A 26,400-nucleotide genomic window follows, 5' to 3' on the forward strand; every position below is an offset into this window, starting at 1 on the left:
AAAAATATATCCAGATCATATCATCACGATATGTCTGATATTGAAAATGCTGCCAACGGCGTTTTATTTTTTTTTTGAAACCCGTATTTTTGGTATCTCGGTAACCACACTCCGTAAATCAGACTTTTTTTTTTTTTTTGTTACACGAGTCTGCTAAATTTTGCGACATTTTTTGAAAATCCGCTCACAATCAGATCAGACGCAAAACGCAGAATTTCGTAAAATCTAATTTTCGAACTCAGTGTCTGTACGATTTTATCCTCGATGCGACGAGACAAAAATCATAGTGTGAGCTCTCTCGTACCAGTAATTAGCTATCAGGTATACGACGTTTCAGTTTGGTAAATACGCGGCGTCCGCGTCGTATTCGCTTCGATCGCTCATTGTCTTCTACGGAATTGGCATCGGCACTTGAGGAATGCGAAAGACGAGTATCCTGGCGAAGAAGAAGAAGAAGAAGAAGAAGAAGAAGAGGGCGACGACAACGACGACGTGGTTCAAGCACGCGCATTCCTATCGCCTTTTATTCTTCTCCTCGATAATCGCGACGCATGTTACACACAATCGTTTGCTCGTTGCACCTATATCCGGAGTGTGTGCAGGTATAGCAAAACCTGGCTGCAAGCCTAACGTGTAATATTATTATCTGCACCGCACACCTCGACGACCATTGATCCCTCCACATAGGTTAGAATGTGTATAAAGTGCATCGAGGAGAAAGTTGCATACCTGAGAGTGTGCTAAAAATTGTGTATTATACCGTACGATAGAGTAAACCAGGAAAATTCAAAAAATTTCCCTCACGAAATTTTCAAACTTTTCCCAATTTTCGTCATAAAAATTTCATAACTTTCCCGATTTTTCTTTTCTTTTTTTTTTTTTAGCCAATTCTGATAAATTGATTACAGCAAATTGATAAAACTATACGCATTTTCCATACAATGTCTATTTTTCTTTTTATTCGATGAAATTACGAACCGTCACTCGGGTCACACCGTGTCATCCAGTCGATTCAAAGTTTGAGAAGAACTTTCCGGCGACGGTGAGAAAAAAAATTTGTATTCCATCTAATTTATCTAATACTATTAAAAAATTGTAGAACGTATTTGTATTTGCAAAAACCTCAGACATTTGAGAATTCCAGGAGATATCCGGGTTCCCAAAAATTCCCTGACCAGCTATCACCCCGAATTCGAAAGTTCAAATCAGTCCAGACACAAAACCTTCTCAGCAATATTTCGCGTCGCAATACGAGTATACGAGTATAATATAAGTTACATAGAAAGAAGTATTCGCGAAGGGCGAAGAGGAAGAAAAATGAGATAGATAAAAGAGCCGCGGCGACAGCTGCGATTGAAAATAACGTTCCAAGGTACGTAAGTAAGTACATTATGGAAATTCAACCGTTACCATAGAAAATGAGTCCGTGTTATATACGGATTTAGGTACGTAACAGCTGTGGAGTAAATGCGTCGAAGGAAATTCAATCACCGGTTATCCAACTTCCCTCAAGCGCAAAGACAGACGGACAGACAAACTCCCTTGAACGGAAAACGTCGAGTTCCCGATAGCTGGTACATATTACGTTCGGTATTGCGGCTACGCCGGCACAGCCGCCGCATTTGTTGCGTGCTTTGGAAAGCACCCGACGAAGGCAGCATCTGCCAAGACTAATTTCGGAGACATTAACCTCCCCGTCGACGTTTTACCAGCTGAAGATTGAACAGATCTCTCTCTTTCTCCGTGTCTTCGACATGATTCTCCAACTTTAAAACGCTGTTCGAAACTCGTTTCCACCCGACGTTTCTAATCATCTTCCTAAAATCGTCACTTCTATTGCCGATTATTTATGTTACGTACGTTCTTCTCTCGCTAAATCCGAAGATAAATTCAGAAATTTTTTACAGTAGGTAAGATTTGCATATTGAATTATCGGGTTTAACTTATCAAGTCTTCGCAGAACGACTCGAAAGTTAACGAAGACTCAATTTTTCCGATCACAAGCCAAATTTTCAACTTTGCAAATAGGTGTTTTCTTTCTCTTCACACCTCTAATCGCGCCATTAATTACCGATACCTTTCTTCCATGTCGCTTCAAAATCAATTTGGGAAGAAAAAAAAGCACTTATACTTTCAGGTACTATTTTTAGCCAAGGGATATCGTGTCGGTAGCGACAAGTTCTCTCTCCTCTCTCTCTTTCTCTCTATGAAGAATCAAGTGGAAGTCGAGTCCCCTTTTCTCTGTCACGTATAGAGGTATAATGTACATACCTACCTGCGTCGTAGGTACGTCGTTTTTATTCAATTTCTTTTTTTTTTTCATTTTTTTAATATTGTTTTCACTCATGCAGCTATACTAATAACAGAGGGGGTGACGATGTGAGATGCGAGGACCCTCCTCGCAGAGGCGACGCATCGCGGCGTCATCAGACAATCTCCACCACTCGTCTCGTCGGGGCAAAGCACGAGGTGGAGGAGTACGCCTGCCATACTATGTACGCATAGTCACGCACGTCCGCTTCGAAACTACCTTCTATAGTAGGTGCACGCACACACACACACATATATATATATATATATATAAGTATATGTACATATAATATGTAGATATAACAGACTTGCCCCTTGACTGGGTTTCGCTCCTTAGACGTTGCGATCTTAGCTCGTTGCTGTACCAAAAAGACAAGAGCCAAGTGAGCGAGGTTAAAACAAACCACTCCAGTCGTCTGGCGCGGGTGGATTACTAATTAAAAAGTGCGGTTTCGCGCCTTTTCTTTGGTTGAAAAAACCGAAACAATTTAAAAAATATCGAGGAACGGTTTGAAAAATAGTGTTACTCGAGCGATCCCGCGGCATTGTAAATCATTTGGAAGTCAGTGAGAAGTCGATGAACTTGTACAGGAAATTCGGAACAGCTCGTTTGGGTACGTAGAAATCATATAGTAAAATTAAGTCAAGCTATCGTCTTTAAGTTTGGCGATCTCTGATTAATTTCCAAGTAAATATCTCCTAACGCAATTATTCAACTTGTCCCAACTGGCTTGAACTGGCTTTCACCAAATTCCAATAAATATATATCCACTGCTCCAATGACGTCGTCACCACTACGTCCCAACTACGTACAAACGTGACGAGAAGGGAGGCACACTCCGTTCACGGTGTATTTGATTGTACAGCACTTGAACAGTATTTCGAACATATGTTAACAACCATAAGATGCCAGTGTCGTTTACGATCAGTAAGTCCAGCAGCCTGCTCCAGAAGGCTTCTTTCACAACCGGCTACTCGTCCGACGAATATCGACGACAAGTATAAGAGTGTCATAGTTTAGCCGCGGATCTTTCCTAAACCCGGTATAAGATTTTTATCCGAAGGAATTTCCGGTCCCCTTGAAAAGTCGCGTTTGATGCACGGGATATATCTGCGGTGGTAAACCCAATGAAAACTGTAGAGGATGAGAGCGAGACAATAGGGGGAGGAGGGTGAAGGGGAGATATAAAGTGACATCGATTTATCAAAAGAGACGGTCGCTTTGTCTCCCCCCCTCCCCTCGTTCTTCCGCGAGTCTCGAGTGCGTTCGACTCTCGTTGAGTTATGGGGTCGAGTCTCTCTCGCTCTCCTCCCGAATATAAGAGTGGAACCTCCTCCCCCCCCCCCCAAGCCCCTGTTCCGAAACACTTGAGATTCGGTTCACATCCTTCGAGCCAGTCCTTAAAAAATCCTTTACATTCAGCCCGTACATACGTGTCGTTATATTTACACATGCGATACATCGCTACCGTTTTTCAAATATTTGTCAACCGTTAAACACGGTATGAAAAAAAAAAAAGAAGACTTTGCGGGTTTCTCCCCCTTCGCATCGTATCGGCGTCTACGTGAAATATTGCCCACTCGCAAGATATTGCTTGCGAAATTAATATCCTTAAACGATTCTCTCTCTCTCTTTCTCTTCGCGCAGCAACGTCAAAAAAATCTATGGATATATGGTTGTAAAATTTCTCACTCTCCGGACTCTTCAAAAAGATATACCGTGATTTATCACTCTGTATATACACGTTCTTCTTTAATGCATATACAGCACAAACGCGAGGATAATTTTCCTAATGCATGTATGCGTGTATAAAACACGTATATTATATACAGGCACGTGCTACGAAAACTGTAAATATGTATATCTGCGTATATATTTTCTTTTCCATCAATATGCACAGAGCACCGGAATACGTGTTTGTGCGGAATGGAGTTCGCCTTACACGTGCACATTATAGATACACGTATGATAAAACGCGAGAGGTTGTTCAACCTCGGTATGTTTCTATATCCTGGTTGCAATTTCAACTTTGTGCCGTTACTCCATACTCGTATTAAAAAAAAAAAAAGAGAGAGAGAAAGAGAGAGAGAGAGAGAGAGAGAGAGAGAGAGAGAGAGAGAGAGAGAGAGAGAGAGAGAGAGAGCCGCCTCCGGCATATCTCATTACCCCCCGAGTCTGGGGACGCGGACTTCCTGCGGCGTCTGGTGGTTTAATCGTAATTAAAGTAAACTAAAGTAAGGTAAGATATTCATTCCGGCTCCTGCGGGCTTCTCTCTGATCCATTCATTCGAAGCCTGGACGAGGGTAAAAGTTACAATGTACGTAACGCGTATTCCGTAAAAAAAAAAAAAAAAAAAAAAAATTAAAAAAAAATCCGTAAGCCAACGACCGCGTGAAATTCTTTAAACGAATAAGAAGACGTAATAAAAATGAATCCAATCATAAGAATCACTCGCAAAATCAAACCCCGAGACTGCGGACTCGGTCATTCGAGATATGTTGCTATAATCGAGGAAAAGAAAAATCACCCCCTTAATTTTGCCTCTTCGCGGGTCACTCTCTTTCTCTCCCACTGTCTCTTTATACACGCACTAGCACCAGCAGCAGCAGCAGCAGCAGCGTGACTGAAGATTATTCGGTTGAAAAGAATCTCAATAACGGCTTGTCTCACCCTTATTTATACCCCCTCTCTTTACACAGAGGAGAGCGACAATAATTATGAAACGTCGTTTCGTAAAGTGGGTGAGAGAATCCCGGGGCTCGTCCCTTTCTCTCCTCCTCATCCGCTTTTCCGCAGGGACTCTGACTCCCTCCTCACGTTCTTGCAACAAATCGCTGTAATTTTGGCTCTCCTTCTTTTTCTTCTTCTTCTTCTTCTTCTTCTTCTACCATGAATACATACGCGCCATCTTATACGTATATATATTCTTCTAATTCGACATCATTCTGCAACGATGCAGACGGGAGAAACGGTAACGGATACAAACGAACAAACGATCGGTTCAATAACCAGCGTATCAACTCGAACCTCGTATAAAATCGTGTAAAAGAAACTGTCCGACTGTTCACAAAATGAAGTACAATAAAAAAAAAAAAAAAAAATAGAAAACTTGTAAAATGTTTCGCATAACGTATATGATGACATTTAGAATGCTCGAGTGACGAGTGTTGAGATAGGTTCTATAAGAGATGAAGTTACGACTTGGGTAAGAAAAATTATAAATGTCTAATATTGCTGAAAAATTCCTCAAAATTTCCGTTTACTGTTTCTGTACCTCAAAGTGTTGAAAAATCGTAAAAAACGATTCAATTTTTCAAAGGGATAAAAATATCCGGGCCTTGATCGTCCCGTCGGTTTGTTCAAATCCGTCGCAAGTCGGGAGCGTGCGAAAACCCCGCGAGTTCGTCGGTCGCCATGGTTACAGCTGGCGCGTCCCGGCGTCCCGACGCTCGATACTCGTCAACGCCCAAACCGAGAAGGACAAGGATAAAGAGAGAGCGAGGGAAGGAAGAGAGAGAGAGAGAGAGAGAGAGAAAGAAGCAGCAGACAGACGGCTGGATCGTGCAAACCGCGAATTCGAGAGATACGGCTTAGCAGGCGCGTGTTTCGGTTGAATTTGAAAAAGGAGTCGATTGGTCAGCGAACTGCGATGAAAGAGACCGGACTTAAGCGGAATGGCGTAAACTAAGTTGCGAAAAGAATGATTCGTCCTTCTGAGGGGCGGTAAAATTGAACAAATTTCAACCTGCCGGTAACGAAGTGATTTTCCTAGATTAATTGAACGACGGGGAAATAACGGAAAGTGCATCTCGGAAAAATTTCATGACAAGCGGTGGTTATTGTTGTTGTTGTTGGCCAGAGATGGGGAAAAGTTTCAAGAATATGTACATATATATCAACGAGGGGGTTGTTGAAATGAAAAGGGAAAACTATAAATCTCTCCTTATTAATTGCACTATTTTTCTTTGCTGAAACGTTCCGACAAACGACTCCTACACAGGCACGCGTTTCGAATATAATAAAATCAGAAAAGTTGGCATTCGGTATTATAACGATTACCAAAACACCGTGATGAAAAACAGAACGATAAAATTTAACCGTCAATTCATCTGTAGTGTTATAAATTTTACAAGCTACCCCTTTCACCGATAAGTGTTCTTTGCCGGAAGTAAAGAAAGAAAGAAAGAAAGAAAGAAGAAACAGAAGATCGAGTCAAAGTGTCCGAAAGATTAAGAGAGTGAAAAATGACGGTGAAGTTGCTCTTTATTCGCGGTTTGCGGAAGTTGAATATTCACCGAGTTTACCTACACTGTCCATATAGCTCGAAAATAAACTAGCAAAACGTTTTAGCCGCGTGGCTGCAGGTAATTTCATTATTATCCAAAGGAGAACCCTCGGTTCGTAAATTCAAATTTTCACCCGACTAAAAACTATAAAAAAAATTTTCATCAATGAAGAAAATTGCAAAAAGGATTCCAACGAGTCTCCGAGAATCAGCCAAGAATTGGACTGCCGATTAGTAACTCCTTTCCGCGTTTGATGGGGGAGGGAGGGCAGTTATCGCGGTGAAAGGAAATCAAAAATACACACCGTTGAAAATCTCTTTTCCAATTACTCGCCCCGGAATCAGATACACCTTCACATCCAACGAATACACATCTCGGTCCGCAATTTCCGGAATAGTTTCCCTAGCTCGGATGGATGAGGGGATCGATTTTGCACCGTACTTTTGTCACCGCGTATCCGTCTCTCTTTCGTTCTCTCTGTCTCTCTGTCTCTCTGTGCGACGGCTCATCCGGGAGAAGTGCACGTATAAAAGACAAGGAGGAAAGGGTTGTGGAATGAAAGCAAGCCCACTCGGAGGATATTACCGGTGGTACCGCTGCTCGGAAACTGGTTTCCGATAATCTAGACCGACGTATTTCCGCCTCAATTATCACACCGCGTAGTGATGACATGTTAGCAGGAGAAAGGTAACGACGGTCACGGATTCGATTTAGAGATAAACAGAGGAAAAAAGAACGCAGATCGTGGTAAATAAATGAAGATTCCTGAACCGACAATGTTGTTTTGGCTAAAATCAGATGATAAAAATTTTCAAAACACAGAAGAAATTGCAAGTTTATATTTTCAAAGACTCTCCCCAAAGATTTCGGTAAAACGTAAATCCATGCTACAGATACCTTTAACACAATTTACACGATTGCTCATTTTTCTTCATTTTTATCTAACCGACACAGTCGAGTCCAAACTATATTTCCACAACGCCGATTAAAATCTCGCTACAAATTGACGCCGAAGGCTAACGCGCGTTGCACAACGTTCCCCTTTTCCTCGTGATTTCTCGCGTGCAAATTTTACGCTGTACTACGAAGGGTCGGTTTCAATTGAATTAGGGTTCTATCCCTTCTGTGCGAAATCTCAATCGTGTGAAATCACACCCAATATCTCCAAGCAGTGAACATCGAACTACGAAGATCACTTTGGGCAACGCGACTTAGAAGCGCAAGTACCGAATTGTTTCTTGTTATCTTTTTCTTGATAAGTAATTTCAACAACGAACTTTGAAAACACGTTACTGTAAAATAAATTCTGCGAGATAAAATATAACCGACAGCATTTGCGCGCGTAAAACAAGGACGATAAAAAAAGAAGAGGGTAGATAACCAGAGACGATACTTTCAAAGGTGATAAATTCACGCCATTGGGGTAGTTCGCACCCGCCAACGCACCCTGTAAAGATAAATCGTTAAAGTACGCTACCGAATGCGGTTAATATCGAAGGGATCTACGTCTACAAATACCACAATTCACATCTGGGTAGTATGTGGTTAACACACGAAGACGAAGAAGGGTGAGAGACGGCGATCGCTTGCTTTGCGTAACATCGACGCGGCGGAGAAACCGCCGGATGAAATCGGGGAGATAATTCGTTTAATCCACTTGTAACCGGCGCGTCAAAGGAACGATTTCCTCCACTTCAAATCTCGAAAAGCAGCCGCCGCGTGTCGATATCAGAGACGGGTTGTTCTCTGTATACACTCGGTCTTTTCGTCGTCGGGCATCAGGAACACTCCCAACTGGCCGACTGCCAGATTTCATCCGCTCCTTAACTCCTCCGATCCCTCGTTCTCTCATTCTCTTACTTCTACCCTCGAGACTGATCAGTCAGTAATTACGTATATTGTTCTATATACACTCGGATTCGGGTGAAGCGATGGTTGAAAAGATACCGAGATTAAGGATCATTTATCCAATACACCCTTAAAAGAGTATATCGAAGATGGAAACGATTCCGTGGATAAGAAAAATTCAACGTCAATAATTTCATCTTCACCCCCCGAATACCATTAAAAGTAGCCTCATCCATGACGAGATGCTCGAGCCTTTGTCCTCTGGAACATGCCAGCCAAATATTTCAACGTTTCCTTGAACCCGCAATGCGAGTAGTTAGTACCTTTCAACCTTTCAATCACCAGAGATTCAGTTTCCTCGTTCCAAGCGATCGGATCGTATACGAAATCAATCGTGCTTCTGCCTAATGCAGGGCATATCCGACAAATTGACAGGCACGGATATAGGAGGGCGACAAACACCTGCGCCATATGGTTCTCTCCACTGGTTGTGCATAGGAGTATAAGAGACCATACGGAACGTGATGACCCGTGACTTTACTACCGTAGGACACGATGCCCCGTTGTCGGAGTCGCACTCCTGCATTTCGTCCCACGTCCCAACGTTGAACCGGGTTCCGCCAAGCTCGCTCATCCGCGACTGTAGCTGCGAGGAATTTTGCAAGGCGAGGCAGACAGAGTGGCAATAAATACGTTTCTGCATCGTTCGGAATTGCAAAATGAGCTGGGAAATTACGACGCGAATACGCGATGTTGTAGATTTGTCAACATCGTCGTTATTTTCTTTTTTTTTTTTTTCAATTAATTCCATTTAATTTTACTCTTACTTTTTTAAAACTTCAAATAAAAACCATACAACCCTGACGAAATGATGAGCGAATTCCGAATCAACGGTAAGAAAGAACTACAGAAATTCTCTTGCGGTAAAATTCTTATCTACGACGCAGGAAACTCGTAAATTAGTCATTCGTCGTCGAGAAATGTTTCAAGGGAATTCTTCGAAAGTGTGTGAAAAAGAAGGAGATCGTTATTGTTATACCAATTAAAAAAGTATTTCGACAAAAAGCTGATGCCCAATCAGGCGAAACTGAGTAAGCTGCTTTTACAGCCGAGATGAAAGACCGGTTAGACCGGTATATATGAACGAAGTGATCGGTTGCGTAGGGTCGCGTCCGACTCTTCGGTGCAGCAGCGCCTCGTCGTTACGTCATTGAGTATATGAACCAGAAAACCAGGCCGAAACTAAACCGTGTGCAGCAGGACTGCTGCTGCTGTTGCTGTTGCGCCTTTCGAGAAAAGAAGGAAAGAGAGAAGAGGAAGGAGGATAAAGAGAGAGAGAGAGAGAGGAGAGAGAGAGAAACGAAAACCGGTTCATTACGGCCGGACGCGACGTTGCATCGTCGTCGTTGACGTCGTTCTCATCGCCGGTGAATCGCGGAAACGAAAATCGAACGAACCCCCGAACTGAGAAGTTGAGAGAATTTTTATACTGCACAGCTTCTTCAATTCAACGTACCCTAGATTTTTACCACGTTGAAGTTAGTGACGTTAACGTAACGAAACGTCATGGAATCAATCTTTGTACAATTTTCGAACAACTTCCAAGGAATTGGCTTTTCAAAATATGAATACGAACATGTTTTCTTTGTTATAATTGTCTAGCTGAATTTCAGGCAGCCATCAAGTTGCGAAGTAACGATTTTCCTAAACATAAATCGTTAAAGTAACGTTACCAACTTCAACCTCATAGACTTTTATGCAAATATTATAGAACAATTTTTGGCAGATTTTTTCAAAATTCACACTTCCCGATTCGCAATTCAAACCATTTACGGTATTTTCAATATAATTTTGACTAAGGTAGGAGATTCGATGTATCGGTCAACATAACGTTCGACTGTTTAAGATTTCGAACCCGCGCAAGTCAAAACACGTTTCCGGAATTTAAGGGAGCGAGAAAGAGCCCAAAAATAATTTAATAAGAATTGAAAAAAAAAACACAAATAAAAATAAATAAATAAATAAAAAAAAAAGAAAGACAATCTTCACGCATCGTTCCGTGTAATAAATTTCGAGAGAACCTCGAGATTGATGATCGTCGAGGATCAGATGTCATCACCAAAGATGCAAGACCGAGACCACGACTACCGGGTATAACGATTATACGGTTAAGGTCAGCAGCGTCTGGATCTCGTTCTTAACGCGAGTTCTCGTGTAACGTCAAGTCCGGAGGTGGTGGCGGTGGTCGTGGTGGTCATACCTGCCTGTATCTTTCTAGCTTCAACCGTGTGGAGAGGAATAGCGGTAAATTCCCCTTTGTCAACCTCACCGGTGTATTCCGAACGCGCTTGCGTGTAGTTTGTAAAAAGCGTTGTATCCGATACGGACAAACCAAAGAAAAAAACAAAAAAAGAAGAAACAAACGAGCGAGCAAATGACTAACTCTCAGAGTCAGCGAACCTGCAGCAATTATCATACTCGCACGTTTGCTATTCCAGTTCACGGTTAATTACTTGCACTCGAATTTCACTCAAACGTAAGGTCAGTTTGAGTTCAACTTTCGTTCTTATTGAAATTTACTCTCTCCAAGGCAAATAAAAAAATATATATATATATACACGTATATCTATAAAACAAAAATAACAACTCTGTTCCTTAAACCGAATTCATAATATTATTCCCGGTATGTGCAAGTAACGCAGACCCCTTTTCATCGGGTGACTTCTTTCAACACCGAACAACGACAGGTAGGTACCTACATTTACTTTCAAAATTCTCCCTCCCTCCGTTGTAAAACCCATCGTACATACAGAAAGACTTCCGACCCGTGACACCGACAATTTATGCCTTTTTACGGGTTTTGTGGCTGAATATCCGGGAAGTATGGACCGTTGAACCGTGCTAGGGGAAAGCCCTAGGAACGAGGCTGATTCAGAATTTTCGAATAGCGTACTTACGCAGTGAATAATCGATGTCGAAGAGCGTCCTGCGTGAATATTATCGAACAATTTTCGATGCGACGGATAAAAACTTACGGCAAGTAATCTAATCTCACAAGTTACAAATATTTGTGTTCAAACGACCAGCGTTAAAAGAAACGCAAATATAAATAAAAAAAAAAGACAAGAAAAGAAAAAAGAATCCTTGTCTGTGTCGAGATAATCGTCGATCGGAACAACGTTGATTAATCAATCATTGTATATCCTAACTGGTGTTTTCATTCGATGGCTAATATATTTTTTATGAGCATTAATCTTCAATCCGAACGTCCAGGCCGGCAGAAAGGCTGAGCAGAGTAGAAATTGATCCTTAATAACGGGAGGCAGTCCCGAGGCTCGATTCTAACCGTGCTGCGGGCGCAGCCCAGGCCAAGTGAAAGGATAATTTCTAATTAGCGAACGGGCAGCAGGCAGAGCCGCGGTAGAATATACGCCCAGGATTCAAGCGTACGTTTTCTTCCTCAAGGATCTCTGCCTGCCTGCCTTGGATCCTTGACTGACTTTAATATTATACACGATCCTCGCGCTTATACGTACATATACATATAATGTAATAGAAGGTATTTTATGAGAAAGAGAGGCGGGTGGAGATGAGAGAAATTATTCGAATATCAGGAGAATCCCTGCGAACGATAAGAGACAACAATGGGATAAGAAAAAAAAAAAATGCTCGATCGTTTCTTGTTTGCGCTCCTAGCAGCAAGTTTCCAAAGACAAACTTACATTTGGTGTAGTTGTCGTATGGGAAAAGGTTTTTTTTTTTTTTTGCTTTTTATAAACAGTAAATAAAAATTGACACCCACGGATTGTCGACAAGAGAATTAGACAACTGAAGATTAACGGGGTAAAAAATTGCGAAACAAGATGCGTAATATTACTTACCTCGGCAAGTGGTTCTTCTTTGGTGACATCACCGTTCTTTGGGGCGTCTTCGCGTGCAGTCTTGCTCCTGTCCTTCTTGCCGAAGCTGAGCGACCTCAAGGACCACTTCTTCTTCTGTAATTAAAGTTGTAAAACGGAGAGACAAAGATGTTAGAAAATTTTCAACAACAACGGAGTTACGATTAGAATTGATTCAATTTTCATGGAAAAAAGAGACAATGCGTTTTTCAAACTTTCCGAAATCAAGTTTCAAACAATTTTCTCCTATGTGATTGTGAAAGTCATCAATTTTTCCACTAAGGGCCTTATTTTAGAGTCATAAATGCGTATCTATACAATTTTCAGACCGGAAATTACCAAAGTTTAAAAACGTTCGTATATACTTGTAACAACAACAAAAGAAAAAAAAAAAAAAGAAAGAAGACGATCTCATCTTATCAGTGAAAACTTTGCTTTATATATATTGCAGACGCAGAGAGATCGTTCTCAAAGTTCCGAACGGTTTCAAACTTAATTAACGTGTAGTACTTAGGCAAACTCATCGTAATTGTAAATTCAAACTGTAATATATAACTTGGAAGATTTTCTCAGCGTTAAAACACAATAGTCAGGATGGCCACTAAATTTCCATCGCGAAATTCCTCGACTTTTCCATGTTTTTCGAACAAAGATTTCATCATTTTCTCTGACCAATTCGGATAAATTAATCTTCAGCAAATTGATAAAAAAAAAAAAAAAATATACGTATTAACAAAAAATATTTGTGTTCCATCTAATTTATCTAAAGCTTGAAAAGAATTGTTGGTCGTATCTGTAAAAAAAAAAAAAAATATATATATAATAAACGATTTCTTGACTTTTCGCAAAAACCCCTAACATTTATTTCCTAACTTTGTTTCATTCTCTTTTCTTTTCTAACTTTATAACTTATAGTAACTTTATCTGTTCACACAGACCTTGTCCTTCTTCTTGGCATCCTTGCTGTCGGGAGATGTGGCGGATTCTGGACTGATCGGTGTTGTATTGCCATCAGTGGGCGTCGTGGCCTCTTCGGCTACCGCCGGAGTATCTGTGTTGGATGATTCCTGTCTCGTATCTTCGACCTTGACTTCCTCCTGGAACGACGGAATAAAAATCTTATTAAAAGAAGAAAAGTTGAAAAGAAAAAAAGAAAATAATAATCACTCGGGTCGCGTGTGTTTTCAACAACGTCCACGGAGCAATTATACACAATTAAACGAGAAACTCGACTGCGACTATGCAAGAGTGAAAAAAAAAAAAAAAAAAAAAAAAAAGAATATTTCATGTAAAATTGACGAGAAAATATTACTGCAGTTATAACACGACGAGATGATTATAAGAGAAAGAATGAACGAAATACGTGTAATCCACCTCGTAAAGAGGCGACACAATAAAATAAAACGCGGCAATTAAAACGCACAGCGAAAAATTGGCCTCTTAACATCGCCGCATGTGTGGATGTATACAGCTATCCAACATGCGAGGAATTTAACCTCTCGCTAATTCACCTATTATACCGACAACAGTTTTTAGCCGAGAATGAGGAGAGCGGCTCATTTCATTTCACCCCAACGGCCCCTCTGTTTCTTCGTATAATCTCGAGAAAAAGTTATTCAGCGTCAAGTACCAAAAAATAAAAAAATAAAAAAATTCATCCGTCATCCATGGTTTTACGTTACCTCATCCTTCTCCTCCTGATCTAACAATAATTCGTAACATCGTAATGTTCTCATCTCCTTCGATTTACTCTCTTCGAGATTCAATATTTCCCAAGAAAATCGCCTTCGAGGGTAAATCGAGTCACGATCTATTTGTTCTGGTGTCTACACTTACGGTTTCATTTTATTTTACCATCAGACAAGTCAAATATATGTGTATTATAAGGCGATACCAGTGCGATACGATACAACAAACAACACCCTGTACACGCATATGCCGGATCTTTTTTTATTTCAAGCTACGCTGATAATATAACAACAAGGATAATAATGATAATTGTTACTACTCTACTCGTATGTACCAGACAGCTAAAATGATAATTTCGAGAAATAAGAAACCACAATACGACGTGACGTGTAATATAACGTAACGTAACGTAATGTGAAATAACGTAAGGTAATTCCGCCCACAGTCCTCAACGTCTTGTATTTTCCTCTTTATTTTCAGATACGGTCGCCCCCTCAGTCTTCCCCTTGCTTCACTTTTTTTCACTGAGCAAACATCTAAATATTCTTCATCTTCCCTTTGTCACCACTCAACAAAAGACGCTTATAACGTAATAATACGTGTATACGGGATAAATATTACGTCAGAGAATTTATCTCATTTTAATTTCGTACTCGGCTATTCGTAATTTGTTATTGAGAAATGACTCATCTCGTGACGTGTAATGCAAGCTTCGTTTAAAAACATCCCTCCCTCCCTGCGGTACTTGAGCTGCAGCGTGCCGGCGTAGTAATATAACGCTTGGAGACAATTTTAATTTGTAATTAAACTGAAATTAAGCATTGCGTTCCTATCGGGTGTATGGAGGAGTATACAGAGTGTAATTGTATCGTGGAGCAGAGACAATGGCGAGGAAGAATTCACGTCGGACTTGTATATTCATTAATTAAGGTGCGCTTGGCCGCCGCCCGAGGATCAAAGGAACGATTAAAGAGAGAAGAGCCATAAAAAAAAAAATAAAAAAAAATAAAGAATGTCACGGCTCTTCGGATATACAGCTTCCTAACATCGGACGAAACGTGATACGCTAGATAAAAAACTCTGAGTGACTTAGTCCTTTCGGACTGATTGGGTTGCAAACAGAATTCTGCAATTTTTATTCATCGGTATAATCGTCGTTTAGCAAAGAATATAAACTTGTGTGAGACGGTGAGAAGAAAAAAAATAGCACAATTACATTCAAGGTAAAAGTTCCAATCTTCAAATAATTCAAGAAAACTGACGATGACAAAAAAATTTTAACCAACGATAGAAAAGTTGAAAACATTTTTTTTTTTTCTCCGTTCTGCACAAACTTGTGCTAATAAAATTTCTAAATATTGCTATAATTTCATTCGCGGTCGAATGACGTAACGTATAATTTCCTAATTAATCAAAAGGACAACGCTCTCTAGGCGTCTTACCAATTCACCGAGGAGAAGAACAGACCGCGTAAAACGTAGATTAAAAAGACGATGGGATATAATCGTTTTCTAAGAGGCAAATTAACGATGACAACGAAATATTTACCGCAATCTGTCCTGAATTCAAGAATCCACGAAGACAAATATTTTCAACTTTGCGATCAAAATACCAATACCACCCACAAAAAGACGAGAATAAATAAATAAACAAATAAACAACATGAACATTTACTCGTGAAAAAATATCGTTCCTTTTAATTTTACCCATGATAATAATACCAAGTGAATTTTTCTCATTTTTCTAGTACATCGAATTTTCGTTCAATATAAAAGATACGTCGTTTCAATTTCTAATTTTTAGTTCCTGCGGACGAGACTCGAGTGGATAAGGTATATGCATAGCGGTATAACAGTTTGAATTGAAGGTCATTAAGGGAAGGCCATTTGACGAACCAAATTTCCTAACCCTAGGGCCACTCCCTGCCTTTGTTCGTGTATACTGATGACCCTCGAAAAAGCGTCGCGTTCCCTCCTCATCGTCCTCATCGTCCTCATCGTTCTCTTCCTCTTCCTCTTCCTCCCTTCAAGGGAACGAACGCCGCCGTTAAAGTGCCACGCCGTGTATAATACATGCATACGTACATAGTTTACACGCATGTAAATTAGACCCGTGAAATGCACTGAATAGGGGGAAAATACTTTGCGCAAACCCACCCGAAATTCAACGTCAAAAAGGGTCCACCGCTGACCGGGTCTATTCGGTCATTTGGTATTATACCTAGTTATACCCTCGCCGAAAATTTGGGTCAAACGACAACCGAGTAAAATAAAGAAACAAAAACAAAGAAATAGCGACCTTTCTGCCCTAGATAGATTTTTTTCCAAATCATATTTGCCGTACGATATCAAAATCAAGCTTATAAAATATAGCAATATATTTGGAATCTATAATACAACATTCCAATATTTTGTAATCTACAATCGCGATCTTGACAAATTAAAAGACACAATTTTTCTAATATAATTTTATACGCATACGCATTTACGTATGTATGTACGAATGATAAGACGACAAGTCAGATTAGACATAACGATCCTACGCTGTATATTAAAATTGGCGATACATGTGTATGAAAAACGGCGATCGAAATTTGTAACCGAGTCGTTTTATCCTCGCGTTTTATCGAACTGGGCTCGGCTGGTGCGTTGAAGAGTATTGAGTTACACGCGTATCACACCACCTCTTATCCGTTGTTAAAGAGTACTTGTGTCAGTACTGATGTAAAGAGAAGCGAGTGACGATTTACACAACGGACATGCGTAAAGAAACAATATAAGAAAGAAAAAAATATATAAGAAACTCGAAACGACGAGACGACGCGACGCTCGGGAAAGACACGACATCCGACAAAAGAACAACGCGAAAATTTTAGCGAATCGTAATTATACACGTAAGTGTAGAGTTTTATTTTTTATTCTAATATTTTATTACAGAGGACCACCTAAAAAAGGTTAGAATACAGTACTCGACAAAGCATTGGAAACACATCGGAATGAAATGAACGAATTAAATAAGGAATAAGACTAGGAAATGTGACTAAGAGTATTATATACAGAGTGAATTGCTAACGACCGAACGGTTTAATACGCATGCGCTGAAATTCGAGAGCGAGAGCAGTTGTTTTGTCAGGTTGACCAATATTCGTAAATTCAGATGACAGGTCGCCGCGATGTATGCAACCTCAAAAATGTTGGTTGGTCATCCTGACAAAACAACTGCTCTCGCTCTCGAATTTCAGCGCATGCGTATTAAACCGTTCGGTCGTTAGCAATTCACTGTGCACACGGTAACTAAAAAATCGTCAAATTTGAATGTCCGATTAATGCGATTTGCAAAAGTTGATTACATTTTTTTTTGGTGAATTTCAAGCCCTTACACAAGCCTAGAAAAACGTAAGACAGTATTTATAGTATTCCTGGATCCGTGTATCAGAATTGACCAAATATTACGATGCTATAGTAATTCGCATGCAAAGAAACCAGAAATACGTGTACGTATTAATAATAGCCCCATCGGGCTGAAGTTAGTAACGTAAGCGTAACGAAAGATTCGTGGCAAAAATTGGCATTACTAGCTTTGGCCTCATTTCTGGCTTTTCTACTTTTCTGTGCGTCGCGTGTATGTGCATATGCATACATTTCGTTCAAATTTAAACAAAAATTCGGTCAAAATCTGTCCGCACAATGTACATACGATACAGAAACCGGTGAAACCATTGCGGAAGAAATATAATTTAAAAACTTGTAATAACTCCGCGATTCTTCAATCCATTCATCTCCGGCTAGGTACGAAGCCTGCAACGCAGCACACGAAACGTTACTCCGAAGAAATTATCCCGCGAAATTCGAATTGCGAAATCAATTCGGCACCTCGGACACGCTACGGACTGCTTTCAAATCGCGAAAGCTGCGCTTGCATCGCACGCGTGTACACACACTTATATACATATATACACACACGTATATATACAACATGGCACGTATACAGAAGACGCAACTCCGTTAAACAGTTAAGACCTTTCAAGTATATAGCCAGTGCTCTTCCATGGTTTGAAACATAAATCTACCGGATGTGCGTTATATATATACATATGTATATAATACGAAACCTGTGCAGCACACGGAGGGAAATACGGGACTCGTGTACTCTGCTAGCTAGGAAATTGCGCGGCGGTAATATTTTCCCCTCTCTGTAACTTCACGAGTACAGAGTCTGCACTTTTTACATTAGTCGTTTATACTCGTTTCCATTCTTTTTGTTTTCAAACTTCATTCCCCCTGTTTCTCTATTTTTCATTCCTCTTCTACTCTTGATTTTCTTCAATTTTCTTTTTCCAGTTCCGCAAGAGCAAAAAAGTTTACACTCCTGTCTGTTGTTACACCCATCCATCCGTATGCATATAAATTATGTACACGTACGGCGGGTGAAAAACGCAAAAGTAAACCGTTGACTCGAACGCGTGGCGAATTCTCGCGAACAGCGTTTGTGTAAGAAGAAAATAGTAAAATATTCATCGCCGCGTTTTATCATACATAATACACACAGTTTATTATCGCTTAGCTATCGAATTTTTCTTCTCCAGTGCGTAAATATTAATAACATATCTTTCCTTTTACGTGTGCGTTATTTTTTTTTTTTTTTTTTTTCTTCTTCTTCAACTTTCCACTCTTTCCCATTACTTGTGATCGAAATTGATAGTAACAATTACGCTCATCGAACGGTGTTACATATACAATAATCGACACGTGAACAATAACGCGTAACGCGTGAGTTTCACCTTTGGAAAATAATACTTAATACGCCGGATGTGAATTGAATAACAAGAGTGGAATTTGTCGTCTCTTTATTTTCACCAACTGCTGGCACACAATTTTACGTATAACGATGACGAATGCGTATAAAATACCGTACAGGTATAACTCACCCAATTATACAACCTTGCCGACCTTGTATTTGCATCTCCCGCACCCTAGCAATGACAATTTCCACTTGCGTATCATCTTGTCATTAAACTTGAAACGAATTTTGAACAAATCTGACGATGAGAGAGAGAGAGAGAGAGAGAGAGGCTTCGTCGAATAGCGTGAGACTTTTCGCTTGATTCGTACTTTTATAAACGTTGAATTACAATATAATGTGAACCGAACACAACACAACTCATGATAAAAATTGAAAGATGATGAAAAAAAAAAAAAAAAAACGAGACAACGGGGTAAAAATACACACCGCATGTGCAGAGATACGATAAAATAAAGTCGTGTGGGTGTGTCTGAATAATTATTCACACACGCACACTTTGAAAATAGCAAAAAAAAACGACAAACTTGTGTATAAATGTGGATGAAACAGAAGCGTCCTTGCGGAGAGTGCAGCGTGCATGCAACGGTGATACATACGATAAACACACGCGTATAATTCTATAAATATACTCTCGTTCTTTGTTCTCTCTTCCAGTGTATATTTAAGGCGGTCGGTTCGATTGTGTGGACGACACATCCGACCGACGATATTCCGTACAAATTATGTGAAACAAAAGCGTACAAAGCGTCGTATTCGGTACTAAATTTTTCGAAATGAAATGACATCGAAAAATTAATTAATGTTATGTTTCGCATTGTTAGCAGTTGGACAGTTTGCGTCTGATAACTACCTAAACACACAATTAGATGATAAATTGCCAAACGCAATTAATGCTGTATATATGCCTAATATACACTAATTATTATTTCACGCTTGATTCTTCAATACTGCTGAGTTATCATAAATTGATATTCAGGTCAGAGCAACCACTGTACAATATACGTTAAATGATAATTTTATCCAACAAGGAAATATTCTGAATTAACATCAGCGGCTAGATAAATAATTTAATTAGGTACACGCGTTGTTCGATCAACGAAGCGCGATGTGAAATGTAAAACAAAAAACACATCGTACATTTTTCTTCCTTATATTCTAAACGCCTAGTTAAATGATTACGATATATAACAAGTTGTCTCGACAAGAATAATTACCGTTTACAAATAGGTTTGAATCAACTTCGTTTTAGGTTTCGTTGCACGTAACAAGCGGGTAAACGAGAGGATTTTATAGGCGGAGGACAAACGACAAGAAAGATCCGTGCGCGTTGTCGCATATCTACGTAAGTAACAACGGTAATAATTTCTTATAGCTGGCGATTGGTCGCGACATTTTGTCGAAACGATAACGAAAGGACGGAAGAAGAGGATGAAAAGGGCGAAGGAAAAAGAAACCCAAAAACAGAACAAGAAAAGCGAAATGGAGAGAAAGAAAAGTCGGAAAAATAGAAAACTCCTTTGTCTCCATTTACGCGCATCGTTTTATTTCAATATTACGCAAATAGCACGCAATATACACGCACATACATATATATATATATATATTATATATGAATAATGAAAATTGTATAGGTGTTCGTCTGTCAATGTAACCGACTAGACAACGCAGAGCCGTTTGTCGAGTGGCAAACTACGAGCTGAAGAAGAGAAACACACGAGATAATGCCGTAACAGTAGTTCTACAGCTTACCTATACGTGTGTCGTGACGTCTCACTGACCCGACTGACGGCTTGTTCTCGACGTCTGTCAAAACACTGCTTTTTGCCTCGCACAATGCACATTCAAACATTCATGCCTCAAAAGTAGGTAAACCAATCATTCCGGACCGAATTATACGTTATATTCGCGAATATCATAGGTTATTTTTAAAACCGACGAAAAAGAATATTAGCGCACTACCATATATCCAAAATTATTTCTCAAAAGGATCTGGTATAAGAGCATAAAATCAGAGTGGTTACAAACTTTTGGAATAGAAAAAATTCCAAGACATTTTCAGGATTCTCAGGACATAATTTTCCCTGACATTTTCCCAGTTCTATCAATTTACTAAAACCTAAATCGTTCGCTGCTTATCAACTCTATGTTTGATTCAAATTCAATTCGAATTCAAGAAATACGTAATGATGTACAAAAAAAAAAAAATCAGTTTAAGCCAATTTGTTTGCTCGACAAGATGAAGAAAAAAACAAAAAAAAAACAAATGAACTTGTTACCTTAAAAATCATTTCTAATTCCCATGACAGAAAACACATTATTTCAATGGAATTCGTTCGTCGATAATTAACGATTCTTCGATGATCACTAACGAATCTCGAATTCCCCTTCTATAAAAATTGTAGAAAATTACAGAAGAAATTGAAAGAAAAAACAGAAGGTCTGAAAAACAAAAAAAAAAAATAAAAGAAATTAAAAAATTAAACAATGGAAAATTAATGGTTGCGCGAGCAGAGTTTCTTTTTTTTTTTTTTTTTTTAGGGTCTTTAAATACGTAGGGTATAATACTACTGGCAATGGTTAACTGAGATTGAAGTGTTTTTCGGTGCCGCAGGATGAAACACAATGCATCACAGATACCTACGAGAAATCTCGGAAACGCGTGGCGGCCGATAGACAACCGGCAATTATCCGCACGCACGGATATATGAAACAGCAGCGCTTTAACCCGACGGACACGCATTCAAAGCGGCCAAATTTTGTATAAAGTATAAACGACTTTTTTACTCTTTTTCTTTCTCTTCTTTTTCCCCGACATTTCGAGGTACGTTGCGTGTTGAAATGTACCTCGAAACAACGAAGCCGAAGCCTCGGTTAAAAGCTCAGCGCTTCGACTCCGCAACGTCAGCCAGCTCTTTGTGCTCCAGGATGTCCATGGATATCGTATTAAATATCTGCCATGGACTTTCTCACGATCTTTCGGGATACAATTAATTCGTCGACGACCATATACGCCGGTGTGTTGCGGTTCTGTAAACCACGTCGTTTCGTGTACCGTTTAGCCCCCTTCGAGTCGCGCATCGTTATTAACTTTTTATTAAATATACAACATTCCACGGTTTTTGGGGTCCTTCATTACGAATCTGAAATCGGATTTCAACAATTCAAGATTGCGGATCAAATATGGCCGACCAAAATTTCAAATTTAATCAAATCTGGTCAAAAAAAAAAAAACTATATGCAGGGGTTTTTGGGATCGCTTATTGGATTAGCCGTACTAAATTTTCAAAATCTGATTTCGGATTCGTTGTCAGCGACTCCAAAAACCCGTCAACAGTTTGTTTTCTCCATATTCGAACGAATTCGAAATTTTCATCCGCCATATTTGATACGCCATCTTGAATTTTTGAAATACGATTTCAGATTCGTAATCAGCCGTCCCGAAAACTTGTAGTTCGTGTAAAACATGTGTGTATATATATATATGAAGGGGGTAACTTTCTCGGAAATGAATTATTCCTTCAATTTTTACGTTTTTTTTTTTCCAATCGATTTGTTTCTAACAATAACAATTAACATTACATCGCAATAATCAGGCTAGATTATTGAAAACCTATCTTACGACTGCTTACCGGGCATTATTCAACAGACGGTGCACTTGACAAATTACTGAGCTTACAACAAAACAGCTGCGGTAGCTGAGCTTCTAGCCCTCTTCTCCTCTCATTCTCTCCCTTTCTCTCGCTCTCTCTCTCTCTCTCTCGATTCCATGACCTGGAAGTCTCCTAATGGAACTCTCCTTGATCTCAAATCGACGAATTATATATAATATATACACACAATACCACTCGGCATAATTTTCCCATGCAATGCAGTGTGAAAACTTCAGGCAATAAATTCCACTCCCGCGAATAATAACAACAACAACAACAAACAACGACGACGATAATGATAACACAGGGTAAGTACGAACGATCTGCAGAGTCGAATAAACGTAGTGTAAATTATGGCTACCATGCAACACGAACAAACAGTTGCACGAACTTTATTGTTCGGGTCGAGAATTACTTTAAGAAAAACGTGCGTTATACGGTAAAAGTTTATGCAACGTTGGAGCAAAATTGAGTCTGTAAAATAAGAAGGAAAAAAGAAAAAATAAAAAAAATCAACTCTCCACCGAGTGTTTCTCGCTTAAACGTATACACGGGTATATACGTAGAAAATTTCCGTACGAACCGACATGTATAGGTAACATAAAAATTATCCTCGTGTTTTCCGGTTCTACCGGTTTTTCACCTACCAACGTATAACATGCACCGAGATTCTGCAGGTCACACCCTGCATCGAGAGATCTGGAGGCAGGTGGGGTGCCCGAGTTAATATATTTCGGCAAGGCGCGTGCGGCGGAGTTAAATTGATAAAAGTCCCGCGTTGGCCAAGGTGGGAAGGCTATGGAAGACGGTGAGCATAAAACGCGTGACGGATATATTTCAGGGTACACACGGGGAGCACCTGCCGAGATTTTCATGAGATTGCGGACGAGAGTCGAATGAAATTAAAAATAAGCAGGATAGGAACGGGTCTGGGAGTTGAAACCTGGTGCAGGAGACAAAGCACCGTGCCATTTGTATGCCTGTATATGTATAATATGCGTATTTTCAACGTGCGGAACGGAAAAGGTGCGGAAAAACGAGCTGGCGACAGGTGAGAATAAGAGAAGAGAATGAGAAATCAGACGAGGATGAAGTTGGTGGAACGTTGCAAAGTACAACGATGCGTATTTGGGAAAAGTCGTTAATTTGAAAATTTAGGAATACCTCAAACTTACTAAACCACAATAAGGGGGAAAAAAGTCTTATTTTGAAAAGCCAGCTCCTTGAAAGTCAGTCTAAAATTGTGCAATAATGATTTTTTTCCAAGATGTTTCGTTACGTCAACGTTACTAACTTGGGCGTCAAAAAATAGAGGCGTCTGCTTCGGTGCTCTATTTTTTTTTTTTCATCGCGGTACCTTCGCTGAGGATTTTACAAAAATTGCAAAATCGATCATAAATTTTTCCAGCATTACAAAGCGGATCGAACGTACATTACGTAAGATAAATAAATGTCAAATCAATGACTTGTTTGTGAAGATTGATAAAGAAGAGAAGAAATTCTTTAAACTTTCACCAAGAAGTTTAAAAATCTTAAAACTGAAGCGTGTTGCGAGTACACGTCAATGAAGATTAATCGGTGTGTTAAAATTGAACTATTCTATATATTTTTTAATTTTTTTTCTCAGGGCGAATACCGTAGGTACCGTTAACAAGCTTTATTCAATTTACTGATTAACCCTTACAGCTAACCACGCGTAGGTTATCACGAGGTTTAATCAGACTGGTACAAAAGAGAAAAAGAAACCAATCACGACCAAATTCTGACGTACGATTGACTCGTTTTCATTACCTACTAATCTAAATTCAGCAAAGTGGTTTGAGGAAAACTTTAAAAATAATAACAAAGAAAACCGACCGAATATAAATGCAACAACGTATGGAAGCAGCTCTGATTCAAGAAATGAATTTTAATGAAACTGACAAGAGGAGAAAGATAAAGACAACCCGTAACGGTTAAAATTAGCATCGTCGACGTAACTATCGCTATCCATGACATATTATACCGAATGATTCGTTTAATGCGTGCAATAAATGAGAAAATACAAATATTGATACTGCAGAACGAAGTTGTTACACAGGTGAAGCATACGAGCAGGTTCACCCGATAGTGCTCGTGACCGTTCGAATCCACACAATCATCCCGAGAGTCTTGGAATTTTTTTTTACGATCGTCTCGAAGACGACACACGTCGACGAGTATATGTATACGGGCGCGTGAGAGGATTTCACAATTCAGCGACGAATCTAATCAGCCAAAGAGTTTACACAACGATTACTTCTCTCGCTGTTTGAGCGCGGCTTATATTTATATTATATGAGATATTCCACCCCGAAGCTACTCACGTCCGATCCTCGCCATCCGCTATTTTGTTCATTTTTAAGTATAATGTACGAAAACAGTGTAAAAAAAAATTATCTTTCACTGAGTTTTGGACTTTTGAACCACGGTTTTGATTTTTCTTGCTCCCAAAAAATTCGATTTTTTTTAACGAATAACGCCGGATCGATTGGCTTCAAATTTTTCTCATCAATTTCTTTGTTAAGAGACGAAAATTTTGAGACAGACGAAACAAGTGATTGAAAAGTGAGAAAAAAAAACGAACAGGGCAACATTTTTGTATTTCTCAAATTTATGTTCATTCCGATTTTTTCTATTTTTAATTACTTGTCTCGCCTGTAACTTCTGAACCAAAAAGCTTGTCAATTTCCGTCTTGGTCTCAAAATTTTCGTTATTCAACAAAGAATTCATGAGATAAAAATTTGCAACCAATCGACCGAGGCTGTTCATTGAAAAATTGTGTTTTCGCGTTTTTGGAAGCGGTAAAAATCAAACCTATGATCCAAAAAATCTAAAACTCAGTGAAAGGCGATATTTGTTTTCTACGTTCTACACCATAATTAAAAATAAATAAAATTGCCAACTGTTATCGCCACACGTAGACTGCTTCGAGGTGGAATGTCTCGTACATCTACAATTTTCTTTCCATCCTTCCTTTTTAACAACTCACAAATGGTAAAATTTTCAGATATCGCTTATACGTATTAATAAATTAAACGACTACACAAATATGTAAAAATAATATACCCGTATAATCATGTCGTTTTTATTCCTTTTCGGACCGATTAAAACGTCGATCGCGATCGAAATCACGATATTGCGACAAGCGTAGACATAAATACACAAACATAATATGTTTAAATATTATACGATATAAGCCCGGTCTATGCGCTGCAGCTTTGCCTAGGTCAGTCTATTGCAGCCTGCGTCATCAAAGCTAAAACACACTCGCAATCAGACAACGATGTTTATTGGCATTATACCGTGTAACGAGTTCTCATGAATTTCTAATGAGTATAATTAAGGCATTAAATACCAGACTAACAACACCGAATTTCAATGTCACGTATATTTATATTTCATGTGATACTCGAATCGAATTCGAGAAACATCCCGCGACTCTATAATTTTTCTTCACTCACGGAATAACATGAGCAGATAACTTCAGTCAACTGAAAATCACACATACTTGACACGATATTCGTTTTAGCATGAATTTCTACCTAGTTTCGTGTACAAAATCATATAATCCAGCAACTAAAAAATATTATGATTTAATACACGATTCATCACTCCGATTTTGGATTGTTTCACAATTTCGAATTTCGAACGATTCGCTATGTTTTGTACTGAATTCTATTTCAAAGTTATTCCTAGGCAAAAAAATCCATAATCTCGAATATTCGATTGGATTCATCTTCGTTTGAGTGGGTGAAAAAGAAAATAAAAAAAAAAAAATTATTTTGTCAGAGAAAAAAAATTGAAACAAAACACTAGCATTCATTTAGTCTCAACACTATAATGCAATCACCCACATGTCAACACTACGTAACATCACAGTCACAGATGACA

At 39.3% G+C, this 26,400-nt stretch overlaps 1 protein-coding gene across 5 annotated transcripts in view; it reads right to left on the reverse strand.

The window, feature by feature from the left end:
• LOC124215489 (A-kinase anchor protein 200) overlaps positions 1–26,400 on the reverse strand; it is a 103,415-nt gene that overhangs the window by 15,729 nt on the left and 61,286 nt on the right. For all 5 annotated transcript variants that reach the window (XM_069134762.1, XM_046618925.2, XM_069134760.1 and 2 more), the window contains 2 exons: positions 13,284–13,442; positions 12,328–12,441 (listed from right to left, as the gene is read on the reverse strand). In XM_069134762.1, the coding sequence (XP_068990863.1) occupies positions 12,328–12,441; positions 13,284–13,442 (273 nt within the window). The remainder of the gene's footprint in view (positions 1–12,327; positions 12,442–13,283; positions 13,443–26,400) is intronic.

The sequence above is a fragment of the Neodiprion pinetum genome, chromosome 3 (assembly GCF_021155775.2).
Source record: "Neodiprion pinetum isolate iyNeoPine1 chromosome 3, iyNeoPine1.2, whole genome shotgun sequence".
Lineage (NCBI taxonomy): Eukaryota > Metazoa > Arthropoda > Insecta > Hymenoptera > Diprionidae > Neodiprion > Neodiprion pinetum.